The 22204-nt window shown below is 41.0% G+C and overlaps 1 protein-coding gene across 2 annotated transcripts in view; it reads left to right on the plus strand.

Annotated features, from left to right (window-relative positions):
• Positions 1–22204, plus strand: part of fech (ferrochelatase) — a 31127-nt gene that overhangs the window by 313 nt on the left and 8610 nt on the right. For both annotated transcript variants that reach the window (XM_069187372.1, XM_069187373.1), the window contains exons 2-9: positions 4310–4430; positions 5649–5768; positions 6068–6216; positions 8786–8920; positions 10654–10760; positions 13539–13637; positions 14323–14430; positions 18608–18772. In XM_069187372.1, coding sequence (XP_069043473.1) covers positions 4310–4430; positions 5649–5768; positions 6068–6216; positions 8786–8920; positions 10654–10760; positions 13539–13637; positions 14323–14430; positions 18608–18772 — 1004 coding nt within the window. The remainder of the gene's footprint in view (positions 1–4309; positions 4431–5648; positions 5769–6067; positions 6217–8785; positions 8921–10653; positions 10761–13538; positions 13638–14322; positions 14431–18607; positions 18773–22204) is intronic.

Raw genomic sequence — 22204 nt, forward strand, 5'->3', positions numbered from 1 at the left:
TAAGTTTTTTTTTTTTCAATGTAAGGGAACGTATTCAAAGCGATTTCAGATACGCGTGTTCGGTCCGAAGGCTTGTCGGCTGGGTATCATGTGATTGCTTTATGCTTTTCTTAACAGTTGGGTATTTTGTTTCCAGCAATTGAAAATCGTTCCCACCCCCTTATCTGATGCTTCAGTTGAGTTTTAATTGCCTGAGCTGCTCTTACGAAACGCAACAAAATCGCCGATGTGTTTTGAGGCAAGTAGAAGAGTTTCTGCGACATCAGACGCAGGAATGCAGGTTGCTTAAAAAGTGGCTGTGAAATAGCGAAGTTAGTAGCTGGTCAGTTTTAAAGTTTGGTGGCAGATTTCATAAATCGCTTGACGTGGTCATAACTGTTAATTGCTCGCCCGAAAGTGCATGTGGTATTAACTCGTTCAAATGATGCGATCACGAATTTGAAACAATAAGGTACTTAATGCCTACAGTCATGGTCTACGGACCCCAAATTGGATTTATATTGCCACAGCCCAGGTAGAAAATAAGAGAGGGTGGACATCCCTGTATTAAACTTATTCTTATTATTATCATTGTGATCATTTAGTTAAACTAGGTTTAGTATGATACACTGCATAAGCAGAAAAAAGATATTGGCAGCCCCCCTTCGAAGTCAGTGCTCTTGTATAAACTTGTCATTCAAATTACACAACCCGTTTTGACCGCTTGCATAACTGGTAGGTTCTGCCGAGGAGAAACCTGGAAGGAAGTGGAAATGATCCCGCGACGTAAAAGCCCCGTGCAACAGCTTTCTAATAAATATTTTCCAGTAAACACTTCATTTGCTTCCGCTGTTGTATGTTTTGCCCAGTTTTGTTATTTTGTTTGAAGGATTAACGCATCATGCAAAACCTTCATCCATGCATCGTACACTTGTGTTTCTACTGTACTACTGTAAGCACCACAATACGATGTTGCTCAGATATAAAAATGTAGTAGACCTGACCGTCAGAGTTTCTTGTAATGCGTACTGTATCTCAGGAGCTGCCGTTTTTTTCTACAGACCTAAAACTCGGACGTACGTCTTTAAAAGATCCGTGTAAATCCATATTGGTATTGGTTAAATCATACACGATGGTTCTGTAATGCATCCTGAACTCAGAATCCAACAATACTCGTCCGGCCGAGAACCCGAGAGAGGTGGCAGCCCTGTGAATTTCAGACGGTGCACCCAGACTTACCCCGGCCAGCAGGATTTAAGTAAATGTTTCTATTCTTTATTATGATCTCATTTTTTATTTACGAACATAGTTCCTTTTAGTTTATTGCGGGACTGACCATCCCTGGCTCTGCAGAGCCCCAATCAATCAGGTTTTATGGCTTACCCGTAGCTCATCAATCTTTAAACAGTTGTAAGGAATTTGTTTTGACCCCTGAAGCAGGCGATTTTTATGTAGTTTGGAGGCCACTTAAAATGAAATCACTAATACCCCATAACGCAGAAGGATCACAGTATTCCATTGCTTTACCTCATCGAATCAAATAATTTACCGTTGATTAAAATTTAATGTGTTTCATGTCTTTGCAAATTGATGACTTAAGAGTGAACTATATGACCTGGTTTTAATTTAATCCCGAACCCTAACGATTTAATTGATGTGGATAAGAAGTCAAATCAACTGTGTTTTCCAGGTCTAAATCGGCCACTAGTTTAAAGGTGGTAGAACAGTGTTTCCCAATCCTGGTTTCTGGGACCCACAAACTTTTTGTGGGGGACACACACTTACTAAGCACTTATTGAAGTGCTGGATATATATATATATGTTCCACTGCATGCAGTAGTACACTGGCATGTCATAGTGTCATTGGTAAGGACCCTAAATAGACCTAATAATACATTTAATTTGGACTGTTTCATTGTTTTCAGGTCTTAAATAACTAGCGGGCTGTCTTTTAACTATTGTGTTCATCCATTCATTCATTTTGGAACCACTTTATCCAGTACTGGGTTGTGGGGGAGCTGGAGCCTATCCCAGCAAGCAGGAGGTGCAAGGCAGGACTCACCCTGTAAGAGGCGCTAATCCAAGAGGAAAAGAGGGGCAATGCTGGAAATAAATATGGGTATCTAATGCAAATTAAGCCTGATAAATGAAGAGCTTTTTTGTCAAAGTTAAATGCTCATACAGGGGACCCGTCTTATGTGGTTTCGGTCTTTGTTGAGCTCAGTCAGTACAGAGGCACGGCGCTGGCTCTGCCTCACAGAACACACACCCTGTAAGGGTTTCCCAGCTCTTACAGACACAGCGGGCTCAGAGAGAAGTCGGCATTTGACACTTGCTTGTCCTGTTCTTGTCCTGACAGTTTGCCCTGGTTGACGATATGTTAGTCCTGTTCTTTGATATGTGATTACTCCTTCCCTGAACAGCGTGTAGAAAGAAAAAGATGCTGCAGTAGTTGAAATAAGTCAGCTTTATCCTGCTTTAAATTAAGAGATCCCAGCCATTACTCTTCACACCTTCCACAACGTGGTTAAATAGGAACATTGTAGTGCTGGATGTGTGCCATATATATACAGTGTGTTCCACTTCATGCAGTATTAGATTGGCACGTTGTAATGTCATTGGTTGCCAGGCAAGACATCTGAAAGTCCCAGACCACCTCAAGGCTATGCAAGTACAGGCAGTGATGTCTTGTTTTTAAATAGGCGATGGACACAGTGGCTCCTGGGAAGGAATATCCCATGATGAGACATTAGAAATCAAATGTTTCAATTTGAAAAAGGCCACTCCTATTGACAAATTACAGTCCAGTGTCACGATTCTCCCAGTGCTGTGTGTTTCACATTCTATGGGTTGTGGGATTAAGACTCTTTACTAATTAATCTACTGTACCCTGCGTGGAACAGGTCTACTTCACCTCCAACACCAGTGTGTTTCTTTACCAGAAAAATAAAGTTCACAGGGTTTGGATATTGGCTAAATGTTATTGGTCTCTTTTTGAGTAATTGATCATTAATTGTGACTTTGGTGCATAAATATAAAATCACCTCATTACTGAGAGATGATTGGGAAACGATGATGAGGGGATTTACTGGGGCTGTTGAATGCCTAGTCTGTTAAAAACCAAGGAAGAAACACACAGAAAGGGAATCAGTATGTCCTGTTTATCAAGAGAGCAATTCCTTTCACATTGGTATGTTGTAAGATGGACCATGTTGGTGCACTTCTGCTTGCTTTATGGCGATGTATCCAGCCTGCACTTTCTGACCTGGTTGCAAATGTTGCAGCTTAGCTCAATCCTTAATTGACAGGCCAACGATGTGGGAGGGTACGAGTCTCAACACCTCTTCACGATCGATAGGGAGCCCAAGTGTGATGGCCTGCACTGGAGCATCCTGCCGATACAGCACTCCACTTGTTGTAATTGACTGCTCAGCGCTACGGTGATCGGATCCAGGGCCTTCGCTGGCCTCCCCTCTTTCGTGGGCTCTTCGTGATGTGGCAGCGCTCTGACAGGGCAATGCATGTTCTCGGGCGGCACGGGCAACAGCGGCTTCTTGTTGAGATGAGAAGGTGACAGTTATGCTGTGGACGCCCAGCTCATGAGGAGTTGAGGACAAGGGACATCTAGGGCTCAGAGACCAGTGAACAGGCCGGACAAGAGGATTGGGACAGAATCCCACAAGACCGCACCTGCAGCCTGGTGCAGAGCACGAGTCGCTGATGTACAGTTTGTATTGCCTCCAACAGTGGTCACCCTTCTCGCCATTTATTTAGATACCTGCTTTGATATCCATACACTTATATAGCAGTTTCCTGGACACTTCACTCAAAACACTTTACAGGTAATGAGGACTCTCCTCTACCAACACCGATGTGCAGCCCCAGATCTTCTGATCAGCTCTGTTGGTTAATCAGATGTTAATGATTAAGCAAATCATTAACTTTGATTTACGATAATGAAAATCAATATTTTCATTATCGATAATGAATTTACCTATGCCATGTGTGCTCAATAAAATGAGAGATCACCACCACCATTTTTTTCTTGTTACCCTGATAATACCTTTTGTGAACTTGTTACAGGTAAAAGTGGTACATTTCTGCCTTGATGCTCAGCATATAAACATGTATCTGTGCCCAGAGGTATGCATCAGCTGAATTAACTGCATGACCACATTGCAAGACATCCAGTCTCTCTGAAACAGTCAACCCTGCAATCCTTGTACAGGCGAAACGCCCTGCTTATCTCCTTAAGGCCTGTCTTGTGTGGTTCGGTTTGCAGTACTAACTGTTCATCTGTCTGAAAATTCAATTGAACCTTTTCTTCCAGTGGCCAGGTGCAGCAGGGACAGGAGCTGGTGCATCAGTACACAGTACAGGTGGCAGTCCACAGCAGCTGCTGCAGTAAAGAAACCAGCTGTAGGAGCCAGCCCCCAGATTCGGGAAAGCAGGTCTGTTTCCGGCTGAAGCTGATTTTTTCAGCGTACTCATGAATGAATAGTCATGAGACTTGCACTGCATGCACGTATAGACTTTTCAGAATGACCTAAATCTAAGAAGGCACCCCCCCCTGCAGTAGCACATAGTGTCAGCCTGCACCGTACAGCTGTCCAAATATACATGACTCCACTGTCTGATGAATCTGAGCAGTCTTTCAAAGCCACTCAGCATTTTTAGAGAACAAATCTTCATTTTTGTCATGTGTGAAACATGGTAAGACAGGGCTGTAGAAAGAGTCTTGAGCTTCACCCATCGTGAAGAGCAAGTCCCTTGATCTTTTTCAACCCCATTCTGTTAATACACTACTTGGGACCCTCACTGTTTAAAAGCAGGCATGGAACTGATCTTTATTTATTCAGTCCCTTTTATACTGCATGTCATTCTGTGATATTGCAGCATGGGGGACAGGTGATGGATGGGTCTGTGGAATACCACTGAAAGGGTAGATGGGAACATAAAAACATGCTGCATGACTTTTGCAATGGACACCACAGATAGTTATCCATTTGGGTCTCACTGCCTGTGTTTGCCATGTGTAGTAAGGCTGGCAACTCTGAAGTAAGGGGGCCCTCACACTGGACTCTTTCTCTGTCTCGCATTCAGCAATGCAAAACGTCTTTCTTGCATCCTCGTTCACCGTGAGTGGATCTCGTCCCATCACTCACATTTTAAAACTGTTCGGAAAGTGACCCAGTTTTACCACTTATTGCAGTGTAAAAAAATGCCTTGCTGCCTCGCTCTCATTAGCGAGAGGCATGTGCGAAGATCAAACCTGACCTTGTCGCCATGCCAGTGCAGTACTGTATTTTTATTTAGAAATTTCCTTTTAAAGTTGAGTTTCCTGCAAAAAATTGAACAGTGTTCAAAAATGAAAGTGTATACAGATCATTTAATTTCAGTAGCAGTCATCTTGCAGTGGTCCACTGACAAACAGGGTGACAGCTGGGGTAAAATTCTCACCTAGTATTGTTTTACCTTTTATCCTAAAGTACACCTGCCTTTGTTTTTGCTGGATATTAGTATGTGAGATTTGAAGAGTGAAAGTGTTTTTTTTTTCCTCCTTTTCACCTCTCATGTGTTTGAAACATGGTCGTGAGTTCTGGTGCTTCTTGGTGTCTGACACTCTCTCGTCAGAATCTAATGGGCTCGTTTGCTCTCGACTTCAACAGGAAACCCAAAACGGGAATTTTAATGCTCAACATGGGGGGACCCGAGAAGCTCGAGGATGTCCATGATTTCCTGTTTCGGCTTTTCATGGACAGGGATTTGATGACGCTTCCTGTGCAGAAGTAAGACTGTCTCGTCTTAGAACGCTTTGCATTTCTTTATTTTTTTCATTGCAGATTTTAACTGGGTGAAGGGGGTTAAATAAATGTACCAGTATAACACAGTGATGTAGGTAGGACAATAAAAAAACTGCCCATTGCCAGTTGCAATTATTTTATTATATATCTTATAACATTGAATAATGGCTGTTTCTCAGTTACTTACGATGCACTCTCCTTCATCATATCATGGTGTTGCATCATGTTACTTGCTCCCAAATGAAGTGGTCCTTTTCTTTTCCTCTTCGACCTGTGTCACGCAGTAAGCTTGCGCCGTTCATTGCAAAGCGACGCACCCCCAAGATCCAGGAGCAGTACAGTAAGATCGGCGGGGGGTCTCCTATAAGGATGTGGACCACTCTGCAGGGCGAAGGCATGGTAAAGCTGCTGGATGAAATGTCTCCGGAGACAGGTGAGGCCACTCTCCCAGTCGTGCGCTGTTCGCGGAGGTCCTCGAAGAGACCGGAACGGCAGCGCTGCCCTTCTCAGGTGGTGACGCGGGATTGATCTGACCAGGCATTTCAGCAGAGGAAGGTTTTGGCCAAACAGACCAGAGCACCAGGGGCGATGGTCTCCTATTTGCATCTGGATTTCCAGATTTCCATCAGCTGCTTCCAGGGAAGGAGGAGGTATTCCACGCTTCCAGTCATGGGTTGGCAGAGTGTGAAATGGTGGATGTTTAACACTTGTCTGCCATCTTGTTTTTTGTCCTCTATATCAAACTGTACTTCTGTTGTCCTTTACTAGCTGAGGAAAGATGGTGTTGAGGGTGTTAGATATGGACGGGAGATCACTGATTTGTTCTACAACAGCTGTACCAGGAAACTTGCAGAGCTCACCGTATTGTCAGCTGAAGCAACACCATTCCCCAGACTAGCGCTAACTGTGCTTTAGATGCTGAGAACTGCAGGATGAAAACGTGTCCCCTGTATGTGTCTGAAGGATGTGTTCTTGGTTCACATCCCCCTCTGTGTTTTGTAATTTAAGTTACTAGGCACCTGGCGATTGTAGATTGAGTGTTAGAAAAAAGTTTTAAAAATCTGTTTTTAATTTTTGTAAAGGGAATTTTGTAACATCACTGCTGCTTGTTATAATACTGGTGACGGCAAAAGCAACACTACAGTTTGTGTGAAGAGATGAGGTTTATTGTTCATTTCACAAGGACATTTGTCAAGAGGTGGTCTGTTTTGTCGACAATCTTAACACATTTTCTAGTAGCTATAAGCTGCGGTTTTGTTCCGAAATGACTGCTCTTAACATGATTGCTTCATGGGGAAAAAAAGAAGAAGAAACACTCAGGAATTTTCCCACTCCTACTGGGAATGAATAGATAAAGTAGAGAGACAGACCTGAGGTCAAAATAATTCTGTGAAACTGCAATAACAGCTACACTCTCTAGTTCTTTGCCATACTGATCTAAATTCAAGCTTCATAGCACTGCCAGTTTCTACTCCTAAAAATATTTTAACTTGTGATTTGGTATTTTGGGAGATTTGCAGACTTAGGTTTTTTTTTGACAGCCTATACTTCAGAGACAGATTCAGCTAAAACATTTTTCTTTTTTTGGAGTTATCAGACAGAGAAAAGTGGGGTGAAACATTTTACAGTAACAGTAAGTGCTGAACTGGACTGGCTTTAATTAGAGTTTGTATTTTGATGTGCAGGGGTGCTTTGTCGTGCTTAGGGTGAGTCTCGTAAGGTTGAGCCTGTTTTCTTGGTTTTGTACTGATAAGATTGTGACCTCCCTGGTCATGTCTTGTCTGTGAAAGGCTGATATGATGTGGCTGGTTTCTCCCAGTGTGCCACACAGACAGTCTGCAAACATGCCCTGAGACACCTGAGGACATTCCAGGCAAAGTGAAGACAATTTCTCACAAATATCATATAAGATCATACACATGGATATAACATTTCACTCTAAACAGTGTGATCTACTGTAATTTATTGAACCTCTTTGCCAAGTGGGGATTTTATCAAGGGGGCAATATTTAAATTGGGAATGTCAAGTCTGTTTGTGAGAAATGTATCATACATTTAGAAGTAACGTACCATTGCTCTCTTTTTTTACACTTCAGAAAAAAAAAATGGTTTGAGCCAAGATAATGAAAATGACTTGGGTTTCTGTCTGTCTGCTTGGTGTCTGTAAAAACGTTAGACGTTAAATGTGCTCTGCCCTCAACTGATAGACAGGAGATGGGTGCCGAAAGCTGTTTTCCTGGTGCTGATTAGATAAAAAGGAGTGGCGTGGCTTTTAGTTTGGGTCCTGTCTGATAAGGAAGGATCCTTTCTAAGCTGACAGGACAAGCTAAAACTGTACTTTTTAGGTTTCACCAGGTGATGTAACTTCTGTAACACGGAGTTCGCACAGCCTTCACACAGGGCGTATTTCAGTGAAACTGCTATACATCATGCTAAAACACGTGTCAGTGTTTCTTTCTTCTTGAATAACGTGTGCAGGGATATTATACACTTTTTCGAGCCTTTGCCTCCAAACCTTGGCCCTCACAGTCACAGAAGAGGTGGCCCTTCCCTGCTGGAGGCTGCAATGCTTCAAAATTTCAAAGACACCAACAAGCAGGAGCAGATTTTAAATCCCTTCTCGGTGATCAGCGATTCAAAAATTGTCAGGACTGGGATGTAGCTATTTGGGTCTTCATTTTGCATTCGGATAACGGCCCAGAATAACTCAAACCTTCGAAATATCGCTTTTGTGCAAGGGCAGGCATAGGAAAACAGAGGGCAGTCGTATATATAGCATTTGTACTTTGCTTTTGACAGGTGGATTGAGATTTTTTATTTGTGTCTAATGGCCTTTCTTTGTGACCTCTTTCTTCCCCAAATGTTAGTATGTGTATGCGTGTGTGACTGATTTAAATGGGTGACAGCTACATTAGTGCATATTCCTGCTGTATTCTGTGTCACCTGGCAAACAACTCGCCCACACCTGCATGCTAACTGTTCTGTTTCTTGTTCAAATGAAGCTCCCCATAAATTCTACATTGGATTCCGGTATGTCCACCCGCTGACAGAAGAGGCTATTGAGGAGATGGAGAAAGATGGAGTGGAGAGAGCTGTGGCCTTCACCCAGTACCCGCAGTACAGCTGTTCGACCACAGGTGACCCTGAGGCTGACTAGTGTCTGGGTTGGATTTAATCCTAGCTGTAGATGGGTATCAAATATTTGATTACCAGCAGATTGCTCAAAAGATCCTTTACCCAGCAACATGTACTGTAGATCGTCTTTGGCAGTCCACGCCTTCCCTCAGGAAAACGCGTCACCTTCTTGGGAGGGCATCTGTTCAGGATTCCTTAGGTACTCCGAGCATTACACAGGTCACTGTTTGATCTCATCGAAGGCTCAGCATGGTGTGTGTCAAATTGAATCTGGTCTAAGAATTTCAGTCGCGCATAATAGCAGAAACACTTTTATAATTTTAATTAGGATAACACGCATTATTATTCATAAATACAAGTGCAGAAAAGGCTCAGTGTATGTCATTGTGTCCGGTAACCAGGCAACCACTGGAGCGTGTGCAATATTGTGCCAACTGTAAACAAAGATGGATCCTTCACTGACGAGGAATCTTGTCTGATATTGTTTTTCTGTGCATTTGAAGTATAATAGATTTTGTCCACCTCTCCATTACTGAACGTAGAGAAACATGAGAGAAGTGTATAGGTTTATCTGTAATTTACCATTTCTTTTGGTGTTGAATAAACACATGATCTGAATTCAAGGTGGGCATCTATATATCTTTGTATTTTGCAGAGTCGTGAACTTATGGGATATGGGGATGTGCTTGAATATGGTTGCGAATTCTCCTGTTAGATATATGCAGGTGCAATAGGAATGTTGCCTTTCTGTTCTCAACCCTTGTCCATTGTCATAGGTGTAGACAGGTGGTACTGTAACTTACAGTGTAAGTGCAGAAGCAAATACTAGTAGATAATGGATTGTATAATAACAGCTCATTTGCCACAGCAAATAGAAACTGTATTTACTGCTGAGGTTTTCTGTCAAAAAAGGAAAGCCACTTGTTGCAATTACAATTTTTTTCATTCACTTCATTCTGGCAGTAGTGATTTAAACCTGTGGATCAGTAACAAAAATGTTTATATTCAGTATTCTGTAATCAGTTCAGCTCCTCTATTCTTGAAACCTATGTCTTATTAAGAGTTTTAAGTAAAATGCCAGGTACCTCTTAGTAGTGCTCATAGAAATTGCACCTGATTATACTTGATACTCTATAATCACTGATGTTTTTTAAGCAATAGCGTCATTTGCAACTTTAAATGCTCGGTTTTACTATACTGGGGTTTCGCGTAAATTCTTGCTTGCTGTATCAGGTATACCAGTTAGTAAAAATGCTAACTAAACTTGTAAACTCAGATCTTTGCATTTTTCTGACCAGCTTTAATAACACTGCACATTTCTTATGGTTATGGATCTGTATATAGCGTTACCTCATTAAGGTCTTCTAAGTGGTTAGTGTCAGTCAGTCATTAAATCCGTGTGTATCAGTGCTCATAGTGTACAATGGCCCTGCCACAGTGTGCTGTAGTGTCTTCACTGCAGCTAAGCTCTTAATGTCTTCTTTCCCATTAAAGGCCACCTCTAGGCCCTGCAGGACTGTGGCTCCTCAGAACCATGCATACAGACCCCTGTGCTAGAGCACGTTGAAAGTGCATGGCTCTAGCTGAGAACATGGTCCAAATTACTACTTGCACATTTGATTAAAATATCGCTGTACATATGTATTACTGTACACACATATGTTTGCCACGCACATAGTCATTGTTCTGGGAGAAATGTGTGGGGATAAAAATGCCTTATTCCTTATCTAAATAGGCAGCAGTCTCAATGCAATCTACCGATACTACAGTAGCAGAGGAGGAAAGTCGGAGATGAGCTGGAGTGTGATTGATCGCTGGCCCACACATCCTCTTCTTATAGAGGTAAGGCCATGTTAGACCCTTTTCTCAGTAAATCACATGACTCGGGTGAATCAAGCTGGAGATTCTTTATTGCAAGAAAGAAAGGAGGACAGTCTAAGTTAATAGGTTAAACGTGTCTCTCACTCACTTTCTTAAGGACAGAAACAGGCATTTATGTGTGAAGATGAGACAAAGAAATTTATACAAAACACATATAGTATATTTTTATGATTGGTCAGTAGCAGTTTCTTACCATATGAGGTGTAATCAAGGTCAGTAAGTAAGGCAGTTAGGTCACCATTGGGCAGTTAACCAAGTCCCTAATCAACTAAGACCCTATTCCCTTTCATGTTACTAAATCACATGTAGAATAGATGAGCTACACCTCCACTCAAGAGACCTTGAAGAAAACGTGGCCAGCAGGGAGTGTACAGAACAGTTAAACAGTTCTTGAGGACCTAAATGTTAACTCCTAACAGGCATACCATAGGTTCCTTCTGCTGGAAGACACAGCACAATATCAGAGTGACAGAGTTCTTGTTCTGTCTCTTTTTAGTAAATACAGCCTCCCCCCAAATCAGGAAAGAGCAGTTGAAACAACCGTGTGAGGCACTCTATGAAATAACTGGCTGTCTCATTTGCTTCTAATTACTTAAAACACTTGTCTTTCATTTAAGACTAATTAAACTACATCACCCATCACAAAGAAGCAAATATGTTCCAAGAAAAAAAATACTTTCATATAATTCTTTAGCAGTGTTCACAACCCCTGCTGTTGAGCTTATGGATAGAAGGAAGCTTTTAAATAAATGCAGAGCATTTGGTTGATTTTTTTTTTCTGGGCATGAGATGATCTCCGAAGTTTACTTGGAGGACTATGGTAACCATAGTAACATAAATCATTCATGTGGCTGGAATTTTGTGTTTGTAATTATTCTGTGCAAAACAAATCTTGAGAGTGTACTAAATTAGAAAGAGATAGGAACTAAAATTGAGCACTTTGGTCTTCCATTCTTGTTGAAAAAACATATAGAACACAAGATTAGCTGTAGAATAATGCCTGATTAGTATATCACAATTTTAGTCCTTGTTCTTAGCGATAAGAAAATAAACAGTATTATAATTATGCTATACGTATTTAATTTATAATAGTCATGCACCATAGCCTTGTAATATGTCGCGATTTGCATATTTGTGTAGAATAAAGGTTAACGGAAGGATTTCTTATATAGTAGTTCTTTACATTATTTTTCTGCAATATAATAAGTTTTCAGCTGTAAATGAGCCGTGAAATTTAGAGGAAAATTCATGCTTAAATTGCAGACTTAATTATGGGGTTATGAGACATAGTTTTTAAATGTGGTTCACCAAATGCCATTAACTCTGCATAATTGAGCCAACCTTGGAGATAATGATCATTATTTGAGAGGGAGATACACTGAGGTTTGAAAATAGACGCCCTTTTTTTTTTGCTGAAAGAAGACGAGAACTCTCAAATAACAAAAAAAAAAGCTATTTAAAATGTAATTCAGGGACTTAAATGATCTCGCATTAGGAAAAAAATGGGCCTTTATCTGGTGTTTTTCATCTCTAAGAAAAACATTGGCCTAACACTTAACCTGCCCCAGGTGACTTTCAGCTGCATGATCACCTCACTTACCTCCACTTAACCCCCTGCAGTGTCACCCTCTACCTCTGGACACTGGTTTTACACATCTAGGAAAAGGTGTACAAGCAGACAAGGTCCATTCTGCAATAAATAGAGATTTCTGCAGGTTCTGATATCCCCGTTGATTTTTGTCGCTCAACCGTGATCTGCAGTGGACTGATGTATTGATGGTCTGAGGTTTCACTTTTGCTGGTGGTTCTTCCCGTGGCTGTCGTACACCTACAGTATGTGCTGTCTTGACTCTGTGAAGAAGCCTGAAGAAGCCTGCCTGTGCTTCAGGGTTCTGAGCAGTCTTTCCAATTTTAGGGGTGGCTGGAGAAATGTGTTAATTAAACTGTTACCACTTAAATATGCTTTATATTTAAGGGTGCGTTGACCTTTTAAAGATGATTTGAAACACAGAAGCCCAAACCATAATGAGTAAAACCTTCTTTTAATCACTACAGACTAGGAGAAAAACAATAATAATACACTATATACAGTACTACACTATATACCACCACACGTAAGCTCCACAGTACCCACAGGAGAGAATATTACCTGTTCCCCTGTGAAGCAGAAGAGGTGTTCATGTAGTTTCCCCAAAGCCCACAGTCCCTTCTAGCTGTAGTCTTGTCTTCAGCTGTTTCCCTTGTCTTCACTTCCTTGGCTCAGGCACAGGTGGGCTTCTAAAACCCCAGATCATGTGATCCAAGTCCACCAGTCCAAGCCATGAAGTATTACACGTACGGTACGTGGTCTTCATCACAGGAAGTGACGTACACAGTAGGAGCTGACCTTTCAAACGACAGACAGACAAAATAATTGGAAAATGGAATCTCAAGAACACAGCTAAATGCAGCTAAATCTCTTGTGTCGAGAGATTGAGAGATTGAGAATATTCACGAACAGAGGTCAGATACCTTTAGCATGCAGAGCTCTTTAGTCACCTTGCACCAAGAGTGCTTATACATTCTGGTGAAATGTTGAAACAATACAGAAAATTATATGTTGCCAGACAGTTATTTCATGTATTAATTGTGATGCTTATTTATCATTGGTTCAATGAAACCCCAGTTAATTCCATCGCTTGCAAATTTGTCTGGTAGTTTGGTCAAGGGTGCAAGCCTGCAGTTGTTTTTTCTCTTCAGTGTTTTGCAGAGCACATTAAAAAAGAACTGGACGCCTTCCCTGCTGAGAAGAGGGACGATGTGGTTATTCTCTTCTCTGCTCATTCGCTCCCCATGTCTGTGAGTACAAGGTCTAATTACTTGATTACATTTCTGTAGGAATGCTTTGGTGATTCAGTGAATTTCTTGTGTTGTTTCCTGATTTAAGTCTACTTTCTTGGTTTTCTCCTGATTCTTGTAACAGCATTCTGTCCGCTACCTTCTTCAACGAAATGGCAAAGATATTTTTTTTTCTTTACTTGATCTTTTAATGCTTATAATTGTCCAAGCTCCATCAACATCTGCTGTATATGTCCCTAGAGTGGTAACTGAACACATTGTTTTGTTTTAATACTTTACACTGGAAATTACTAGACAACTATGATCAAAGTGAGTTAATTCATTTTTACAACACATTTTTCATTATATTATTCGTTAAACCAACAGAGTGTTGTATTTAGAGATGATAATTATAACAGTTTAAATCAATCTTCCTTCATTGCTAGGAACAACAGTGAAAGAAAATGCTGATAGATTATTAGTAGAGGAAATACACGCCACTGTCTTGTACTAATACAGTACTTGTGCCAAGAGAGATTTGTCCAGATGGAACTCCCTGGTATTTGCAAATTTCCAGCTGGGGGAAGGAGGGCATTCTGCTGGAATTTGTAAAGTTCCACTCTTTAAAGCCCTGTGCAGTAGGTTCTATATTTTGGGATCTGGTGGGTTGCTAAATTGAATGGCTCTGTGGACTCTGTCTCTCCAGGTAGTGAATCGAGGGGACCCCTACCCTCAAGAAGTGGGTGCCACAGTACAGAGAGTCATGGAGAGGCTGAAGCACTGCAACCCCTATCGCCTGGTGTGGCAGTCCAAGGTAAATCAACACCCGGCCCCTTGAAAGTCTTCTCACAGGTGGGGTAATTAGGAGAGATACTTGTGAACATAAGATCACATGAAAGGTCAAGGACAGGACTTGAGGCACCTGCTCATGCAAAACTTAGTGCTTTAAGAACCTGAAACCCCTTTGCTTCTCTTTTCGAACTGAGCTGAAGCATAAGGTGTGGGTGGGATCAGGGTTTTGAATACCGACACTGTATCTCAGACCAACCTGTCCAAATACTTTTTTACTGCGCTGAAAAGAATCTGTAATCCACCGATATGTGCGTAACACCTCAGTAGAAAACCAATGCAAATTCAGATTTTTCTTTTTATCCTCGCTGTTAAACAACATAGCTGTTATTATTGAATGAGGTTTTAAAAATGAGAGTTTAGATCTGGACTCGGGGATTTAACTGCTGGTAAAATACTTAAAAACAATTATGAGGTTCTGAATTAGGTCCTACCCTTGCTGTATAGAGAAGACAGAAAAAGCACAGAGATTTTATAATTGTCAACAAAGAAATTATTATTATTTACTATTATTAAGTAATAATATCATGTAGGACCCATCATGCAGTACTGTCTGTATGCATCTCTATAAAATGTGTCAGTTTTTGCTTAAGTAATTAATTATACCTTCTTTATAGTCAGTTATAGTCTAGATTGTCGTGCTTTGTTGTTGTTTTGAAAGGATGTTAGCTGTCTCATTGTTTATAAGATATAAATTGCCTCTGTGATGATGTGCCCCAATACTCCATCTCTGTGTAAATAGATGTAAATAGATTGCATTGACAATTTGGCCCAAAGTGGTAATAAATAGCCAGTGTATCCTGTTGTCAGGTTATTCTAGTCCGTTAGTGGACAGAAGAGCTAAACCGCACAGAGAAGCTCACCAGTGCCATCTAGTGGTTATTTCAAAACACTTTGCATTTACTCTTCTACTATGGAAGTAGTTAAAGGGAGGCCTTCCGTAGATAATCATGGAGAAATCAAGCCAGCCAAAACCGCTTTCATAAATAAATTATTAACTTATTAAAACATTAAACAGACCCATCATGCAGTTGCGTAAAGCTACTCAGTACTTTTTAAGTCTGGCTGAAGAACAAGAACTGTGTAGTACCTCCCTGAAGGAAACAAAGACCAAAAGTATCTTTTATAGGTTTCTTAGCAAACAGAAAAAAAGACCCCACCTATGTTTTCCTTTCATTATCTCCAGCTTTTAGAAAATTGTTTTTTTTTTCTTTCCTTAAACAAGACTTCTTAGTAACTTCTTAGTAACTTAGTAAGGTGTTCAACTTGTCCCCTTTGGGCCCCAGATGATGACCAATATTAAGTCGGTGCTGTCGGAGTTCACCTGAATCAATCAGGCAGCTGGATCAGAATCATTCATTGGAATGACTGTGCTCACAGAAGATGTCACAATGTGCGTTTCTGTTTCTTGCTGCTGCTGTTTATGTAATCTGTGTCCACACATTTTCTCACTGTCCACATCCTGTAAAGATTGCAGCCTTGCAACACTCTTTTCAAAATGCTTTTCAAGACGTCCTCGTCATTTGCTTTCGTTTGATGCAGGGGTATGCCCTCTGATCACCGTTCGCAAAATCTCAACGTGCTTGAGTTTCGTTCCAATGTATCCATGCAGAAGGGAAGGGACTTCCCATGCGGGTTGGATATTTAAACCTCACAGACAGAATGATTTAAAGGCCCATAAACACTAGCAGGACGCTTTCTATACTGACTGTATCGGTCAGGACACAACGGGATTCATGTGTCTAGTTTTTAGATTCGGTAGATTTCTCAGGATAACACTCTACTTGCGGGAGTCTCTAAAACTACACCTTGCAAGTTACAATATGTTCAGAGTCCGTGTTCAGAATAGCCTTCCACATTGCTTCCCAAAAGGGGTGGATTATTTTGATTCGTTACCCTATTTTAATAACTGTGATCACCTTTGTATCTTAATATACAAGGAAGTCATTTCTGTCATGTGGATTTTCTCATTGTTTAACTTCTAGTTGCACATCTCGGTGAATATGTTCTGGTTATATTGTTGCCGTCTTAATTAATAATTCGATAAAAAATATATTCTGAAAACACCTCACAGATATTGTTGCTCAAATGTACAGAGTAACAATTGAGTGACAATCTGTTTGTGGCAGTTTTGGTAATTTGGGTTTTATAAGATTTTTTGTAAGCTTCTGGGCATTAAAATGTGCAGCTGGTAAACATGGAAAACAAATACCCAAGCAGAAACGATATGGTTAAGTCAAAAATAGTATATTCTGTATAACAACATGTTCATGAGTTAGTAATAAAGAAATAGAAAATGACAAATTATATTTCTTAATACAGTTCCCTGTGAGAGACAGAAGCCTAGACATTTATTGGTGAACTTTAACTAAAACCTGATTTAGTAATAAAAAAGACAGGTGCAAATAAAGAATATTCACAGTTCTGAAATACGAAATGAAATATATGTAGTGTATTAAAATTTTGTATTGAATATATTAATAACGTAATTGTAAAATAAATTGTTCCATATTTGTAAATATTCATTAAGATTTATTCATGCTCTGTAAAAAATGTTAGAACATGTTGTGATTCTAATTCTCTAATGTTGCTTTACAAAGCATCAAAATGTTCATATAAGCACCTAGATTATCACTTGTAGTTTATAGTATTAAAGGAACCAAACCGAAGCAAAACATTCAATACAATTCTCTGACAATTGGGAAAAGTCAGATCTAGTGTAAAAGATTATTTACCTCAACAACTGTGGTAACAGCTGTAAGAAAAAACTATAGGACATTCCACTTTCTTCTGCAGTCACCATCATTAAAAGAAAAAAACTCCAGACTGATAGGATGTTACCCTACCAGGAAGAGAAATACATGTTGTACAGTAGAGAATGTAAGAAAATGTTACGCATAATGTGCAATCATCACAGGGGTTTGGGAGGCTAGCTCACTGCCAAGGGCAACACCTGTGAGTCTTTAAAAACTCAACAGGATACAAAGTCTCCATGACTACCAATCGAGGTTGGCTTCATGAATCTGGTGTTTGCAGCAGAGTTCCATGACAACATAAAAAGAAAGGATGCAAATTTGTCAGCTAGCAGCTAATTGACTCCCAGGTCAAACTGGACCAAATGGAGAAGCTGAAGGAAGCACAGACAGAGTGTTTGGACACTTCTGCCAGCAGTGTGATTAGCACACAAAGTGAAGGTTGAAAAAGAACGTCCTCCCTTCGGTGAAGAAACAAAATGGACCTGTTCTGCTTTAGCGTAAGTGTTTATCCTCTGGTCCCGCTGTCCTTCTGTTCTAGTTAAGACTATTCCAAAGTTTCGTGGTCTGCTCTGGTAAAAAAAAAAAAGCAAGTCATTGAGCTCAGGGTTGTTTGTGGGCATCTTTCTCAACAGGATAACAAAGCAAAGCCTACATCGGCTCAATTGCCAAATTGAGTGTAAAATTCACTCTTCTGTCTTCACCGTCTCTAGTAAAACATTTGTGGTATGAGCTGAAGAAAACAGATCACAAGAACAGGCCATATAACCTTCAGGAACTGGAAAGCTTCAAGCGCCACAGGAAGCACCTTTTTGACTTTATTTCAGCCAAAGAACGATGGGCAAAACATTGATTGCTGGGGATTGAATGAGAAGACAAATGGCTTTAGTTTTAGACTTATCCAGACTTATTAGACTTATGTTTAACCACGTCAGTTCAGGGTCATGGGAGAGCCAGAGCCTGAACTGGGAGCCTAAGCAACAGGCACAAAGAGCGTTCCATCTAGGACAGAACACCAGTCCATCACAGGGCACGCACAGACAACCACAGACATGCACACACTCGCACCAGGGCCCAGACTCTTCCCAGAAGCCAGCTAACCTACCAGTATATCTTTGGACTGTGGGAGGAAACTGGACCACTTGGCAAAAACCCAAATGGGGAGAACATACAAACTCCACTCCTCCAGGAAATGAACCCAGGGCCTCGACACTGCAGGTCAGCAATGCTAAACACTGCATTGCGTACAGTTTTAGGCTTATCTGTAGCAGAAAATATTGTGTTTAATAGAAGATACTCAAGCTGAATCAACTTGGAGTTATACTTCGGGCTACTGTATATGAAATACAATGCTAACAAGTCAATGCCTCATCTTCTTTCATGCCCTAGGTTGGCCCAATGCCTTGGCTAGGTCCTCAGACAGATGATACCATTAAAGGCCTGTGTCAGAGAGGAAAAAAGAACATCATGTTGGTACCTATTGCCTTCACCAGTGACCACATTGAGACACTACACGAGCTGGATATTGAGTATTCCCAGGTGCTAGGGGAGGAGGTGAGTGCTTTGTTTGGGTGGTCTTTTTATTAGCTTGTCTCTTTCTGCCCTGCCCGATTTTAAATGTTATGTTCTGATTTTATCTCGCAATGGACACACTCAGTATGTCACACTGGACTGTCCTGCTACTCTGTCGTTTGTGGTTCAACCTGGTGTGAACCAATGAATCTTGTTATTGCAGTACAATGAGTCTCTTAAGGCAGCTTTTAAGGAGTTACAAAAAAGTGTTTGTGAATACAAAACATTAATTTCTGGCCTGTTTCCCTCCTGGTTTGACTCGGATGGTTCAGGGGATATTGAAGAAAGACTACATTACTTATGGAAGAGAAAAATATTTCTCTTGCTTGAAAGGAAAGATGCAGTACATCTTATTTTTACACATACTGCAGATTGTAATAAACTCCTTTGACCAAGCCAAAGCAATCTACAATTAAAGACTGCGCACCACTTAAAACAGTTTCAGCAATCTTTTGCCGTGCATTTAGTTGCCGATAATATGTAAACTAAAGGTTTATCTGCTAAGTAGCTTTCAGACAATTAGGTTACAGTTTTGTTTGATTGTAATTCTGCTTAACTGCTTCATTTAAGCCGTAATGACTCCTAAATATCACGCAGCTGTGGCTCAGCTGCGGATTTTGATAGGACGCTGTCACCGCGGCAGGATCACGAGATCAGCAGTATGGATGAAATGGTGCACAGTGTCTTGTACAGGCTCTGTAAAAAAATGTCACTGTAATGACATATGATAGAATATTTTTTTCACAGTGAGCTGTTCTTTCCAACAAAGGCTTCATAGGAACAGCAACAAAAATACGACTGGTTGTGTTGTACTGTCGGAGAGATGGGGAAATGGTGCTGTCTGTCCAGTTATTCCAAGGGCTGCTCGCTCCGCGGATTATTTCAAGGACTGCTCGATGAATGAAAGATTTCCGAGAAGCCCTTGAAGCGGGGGGGGGCGGATAAGAAAGGGTCCTCTGTAAACTCCCTGGCTCGCTGCAGCATTGGCAGTCTCTGTGCGGGGAGCAGACAGAGTTCGTCTCCGAAGAGATTAATTTTTCACAGGTCAGCAGGAAGCGATCTCATCTCCCAGAGTGGTGCCAGTGCTGAGGGGAGAGAGCACTTCTCTGAGCTCGGCGTCTAGACTGAGGCAGCCCTGCCCAGAGGCTGACCCCCTAACCCACACGCCCAGGGGCTCCACACCGACCACAAATCCATTTGAGTGGTGCCAAGCGGCACCGCTGCCACCAGGCTCCCATTGATTTCTTCCATGGGACCGAGGAGAACTGCAAAGCTCTGTCCCGAAGCTATTGGAATCTGTCGTTCTGAGGTGTGCTAAAAATGTGATACCCCCCGTTGTGGGGAACTGCTGAACGCTTTTCAGAGAACTGCACTCGGAAGGCTTTAAATAAAAAGCTCTCCTTGCCACGGCGGGAGCTGATATCATCTGCCTCTTCCCGTTATATCCGACTTGGTGCAGATCCTGTCAAATGTTCTGTGTTTTCTCTTTTGTAATATTAGCTGCCATCCTCCGCTGCCTCGCAGATTTAACTGTTTGAGCCAAGCTGCCCTCTGAGCCCCTGCTCCAAGCGGACAGTGCGTGTCTGTAGAACATTTCAATGCACAATTTTGTTTCTCTTTGTCGGAAGTTGTCATCCTTCTTATTATTTAAAATGCCCTCAAGCCAGATTAACACCCTGTGTTAACTACAGTTCCTATAGCTTATAAAGTGTACACCACACATTTCATGGTGAAATGTTATATAATAGAAATTAGAAATAATATAAAAAGCAAGGACATACATTTAGTACACAATTTGTACAAAATTATAATGATTCATGCTTGGTTTGTAATGGATAGACTGTGTGTTCTTGCAGTCCAAGAACAGGCGCTTTATAGGTCATGTATGTCTTGCTTCAACATACGGTACATTGACTGAAATACATTTAAAATATGCAGGGGCCTTAAAGTAAATTCCTGGAGATTCCAGTATCTCCTGGTTTTTGTTCCAACCAAGCTATCAAATACATGGTTGGTTGGCCTAATTGTTTGCATAAGTGTAATACTTGTACCCAAGGTCTGATAAATCTTGGTAAATCTTAAATGAAGTAAATGTTTTAAGTAATCATCAGTAAAAGACCTTAAAAAACATTCCATATGTATATCTGACAATGAAGTGAGTTTAATTGTTTAATTGAGTTCTGAGGTTGGAACAAAGCTAGGTACTAGGCCCTCCAGACAATGAGTTCTACCCCTGTAAATTACAGTGATGTAAAATTTTTTGTTGCAGATTTTCTTTTGCTTGTCCGAGTCAGTTTTGAGGTTTGCTCCTTTCTGATTTTCTTCCTCTTACATTTTTGCACACAAACAAAATCTTTAATGCAAGTGAGAAACTTTCCATGGGCAGACCAATCAACCAAATATACCTTTGGAATTTTCATGGAAATACTTGTAACAAATTTGATGACTGATTTAACTTTTGTTAAAGCACTTTGTACCGCTTGTCAAAAGCACAAAAGAAGATCAAACACAAGAAGAAGAGGCAAAGCAAATTGAGAGTTACAAAACATGTGAAGGTTTTCCTTCTTTTCATATATGTGGCATTTGCAGTGAGAAATGTCTGCTGTAGTTCCAGCCTCCTCTCTCCAGCTCTGTGCATTATTCCTCTCTGTGCGTTATTCCTCAGTGCATTATTCCCCTGCACAGGGAACAGGGGTTTCAAAGCTGGTGTACTACTGATTGCTCAATTATTCAGTTAGCTTTGCTCTGCGCAAAGCACAGGAGAAGGAGATCTACAATTACAACGCAAACGGATACAGTGTGAAAACATCAAATGAGCAATTAGTAGAAGTTTTAGAATTGAACTGCATCGGATGTAATTCAGGACAACATCATTCGAGTACTGCATAGTACTAGTCAGTATGTTCAGCAGATGCATGCAAGAGCTTTTAGTTATGAAGTGTTTCCGGTAATAAGTGCATGCATCCATTTTCTAACAGCTTTATCCAATACAGGGTTATGGGGGAGCTGGAGCCTGTCCTGACAAGCAGTGGGCACAATGCAGGAAACACTCTGGATGGGACGATCCAGTCCATCTCGGGGGACACACACAGACACAGACACATGCACTCATTCCAGAGACCATTTTCCCAGAAGCCAGTTAACCTGCCAGTAAGTCTTTGGACTGTGGGAAGAAACCGGAGTAACCCAGAGGAAACCCACACAAACTCGGGGAGAACATAAAAACTCCACAAAGTTGGCACCCCAGGACCGGAATTGGATGCTAAATACTGCGCCACTGTACTGATGCCCTTGAGATGTATAGTACTACTGTAAAAAAATGTCCCACAAATGATTTTGCAGCTTCAGATTATGCTTACTTTACACATGTATAAAAAACCCACTTAAAGGCATGGTTTGTGTGAGAGCACAACA

The sequence above is a fragment of the Lepisosteus oculatus genome, chromosome 3 (assembly GCF_040954835.1).
Source record: "Lepisosteus oculatus isolate fLepOcu1 chromosome 3, fLepOcu1.hap2, whole genome shotgun sequence".
In the NCBI taxonomy this organism is placed as follows: Eukaryota; Metazoa; Chordata; class Actinopteri; order Semionotiformes; family Lepisosteidae; genus Lepisosteus; species Lepisosteus oculatus.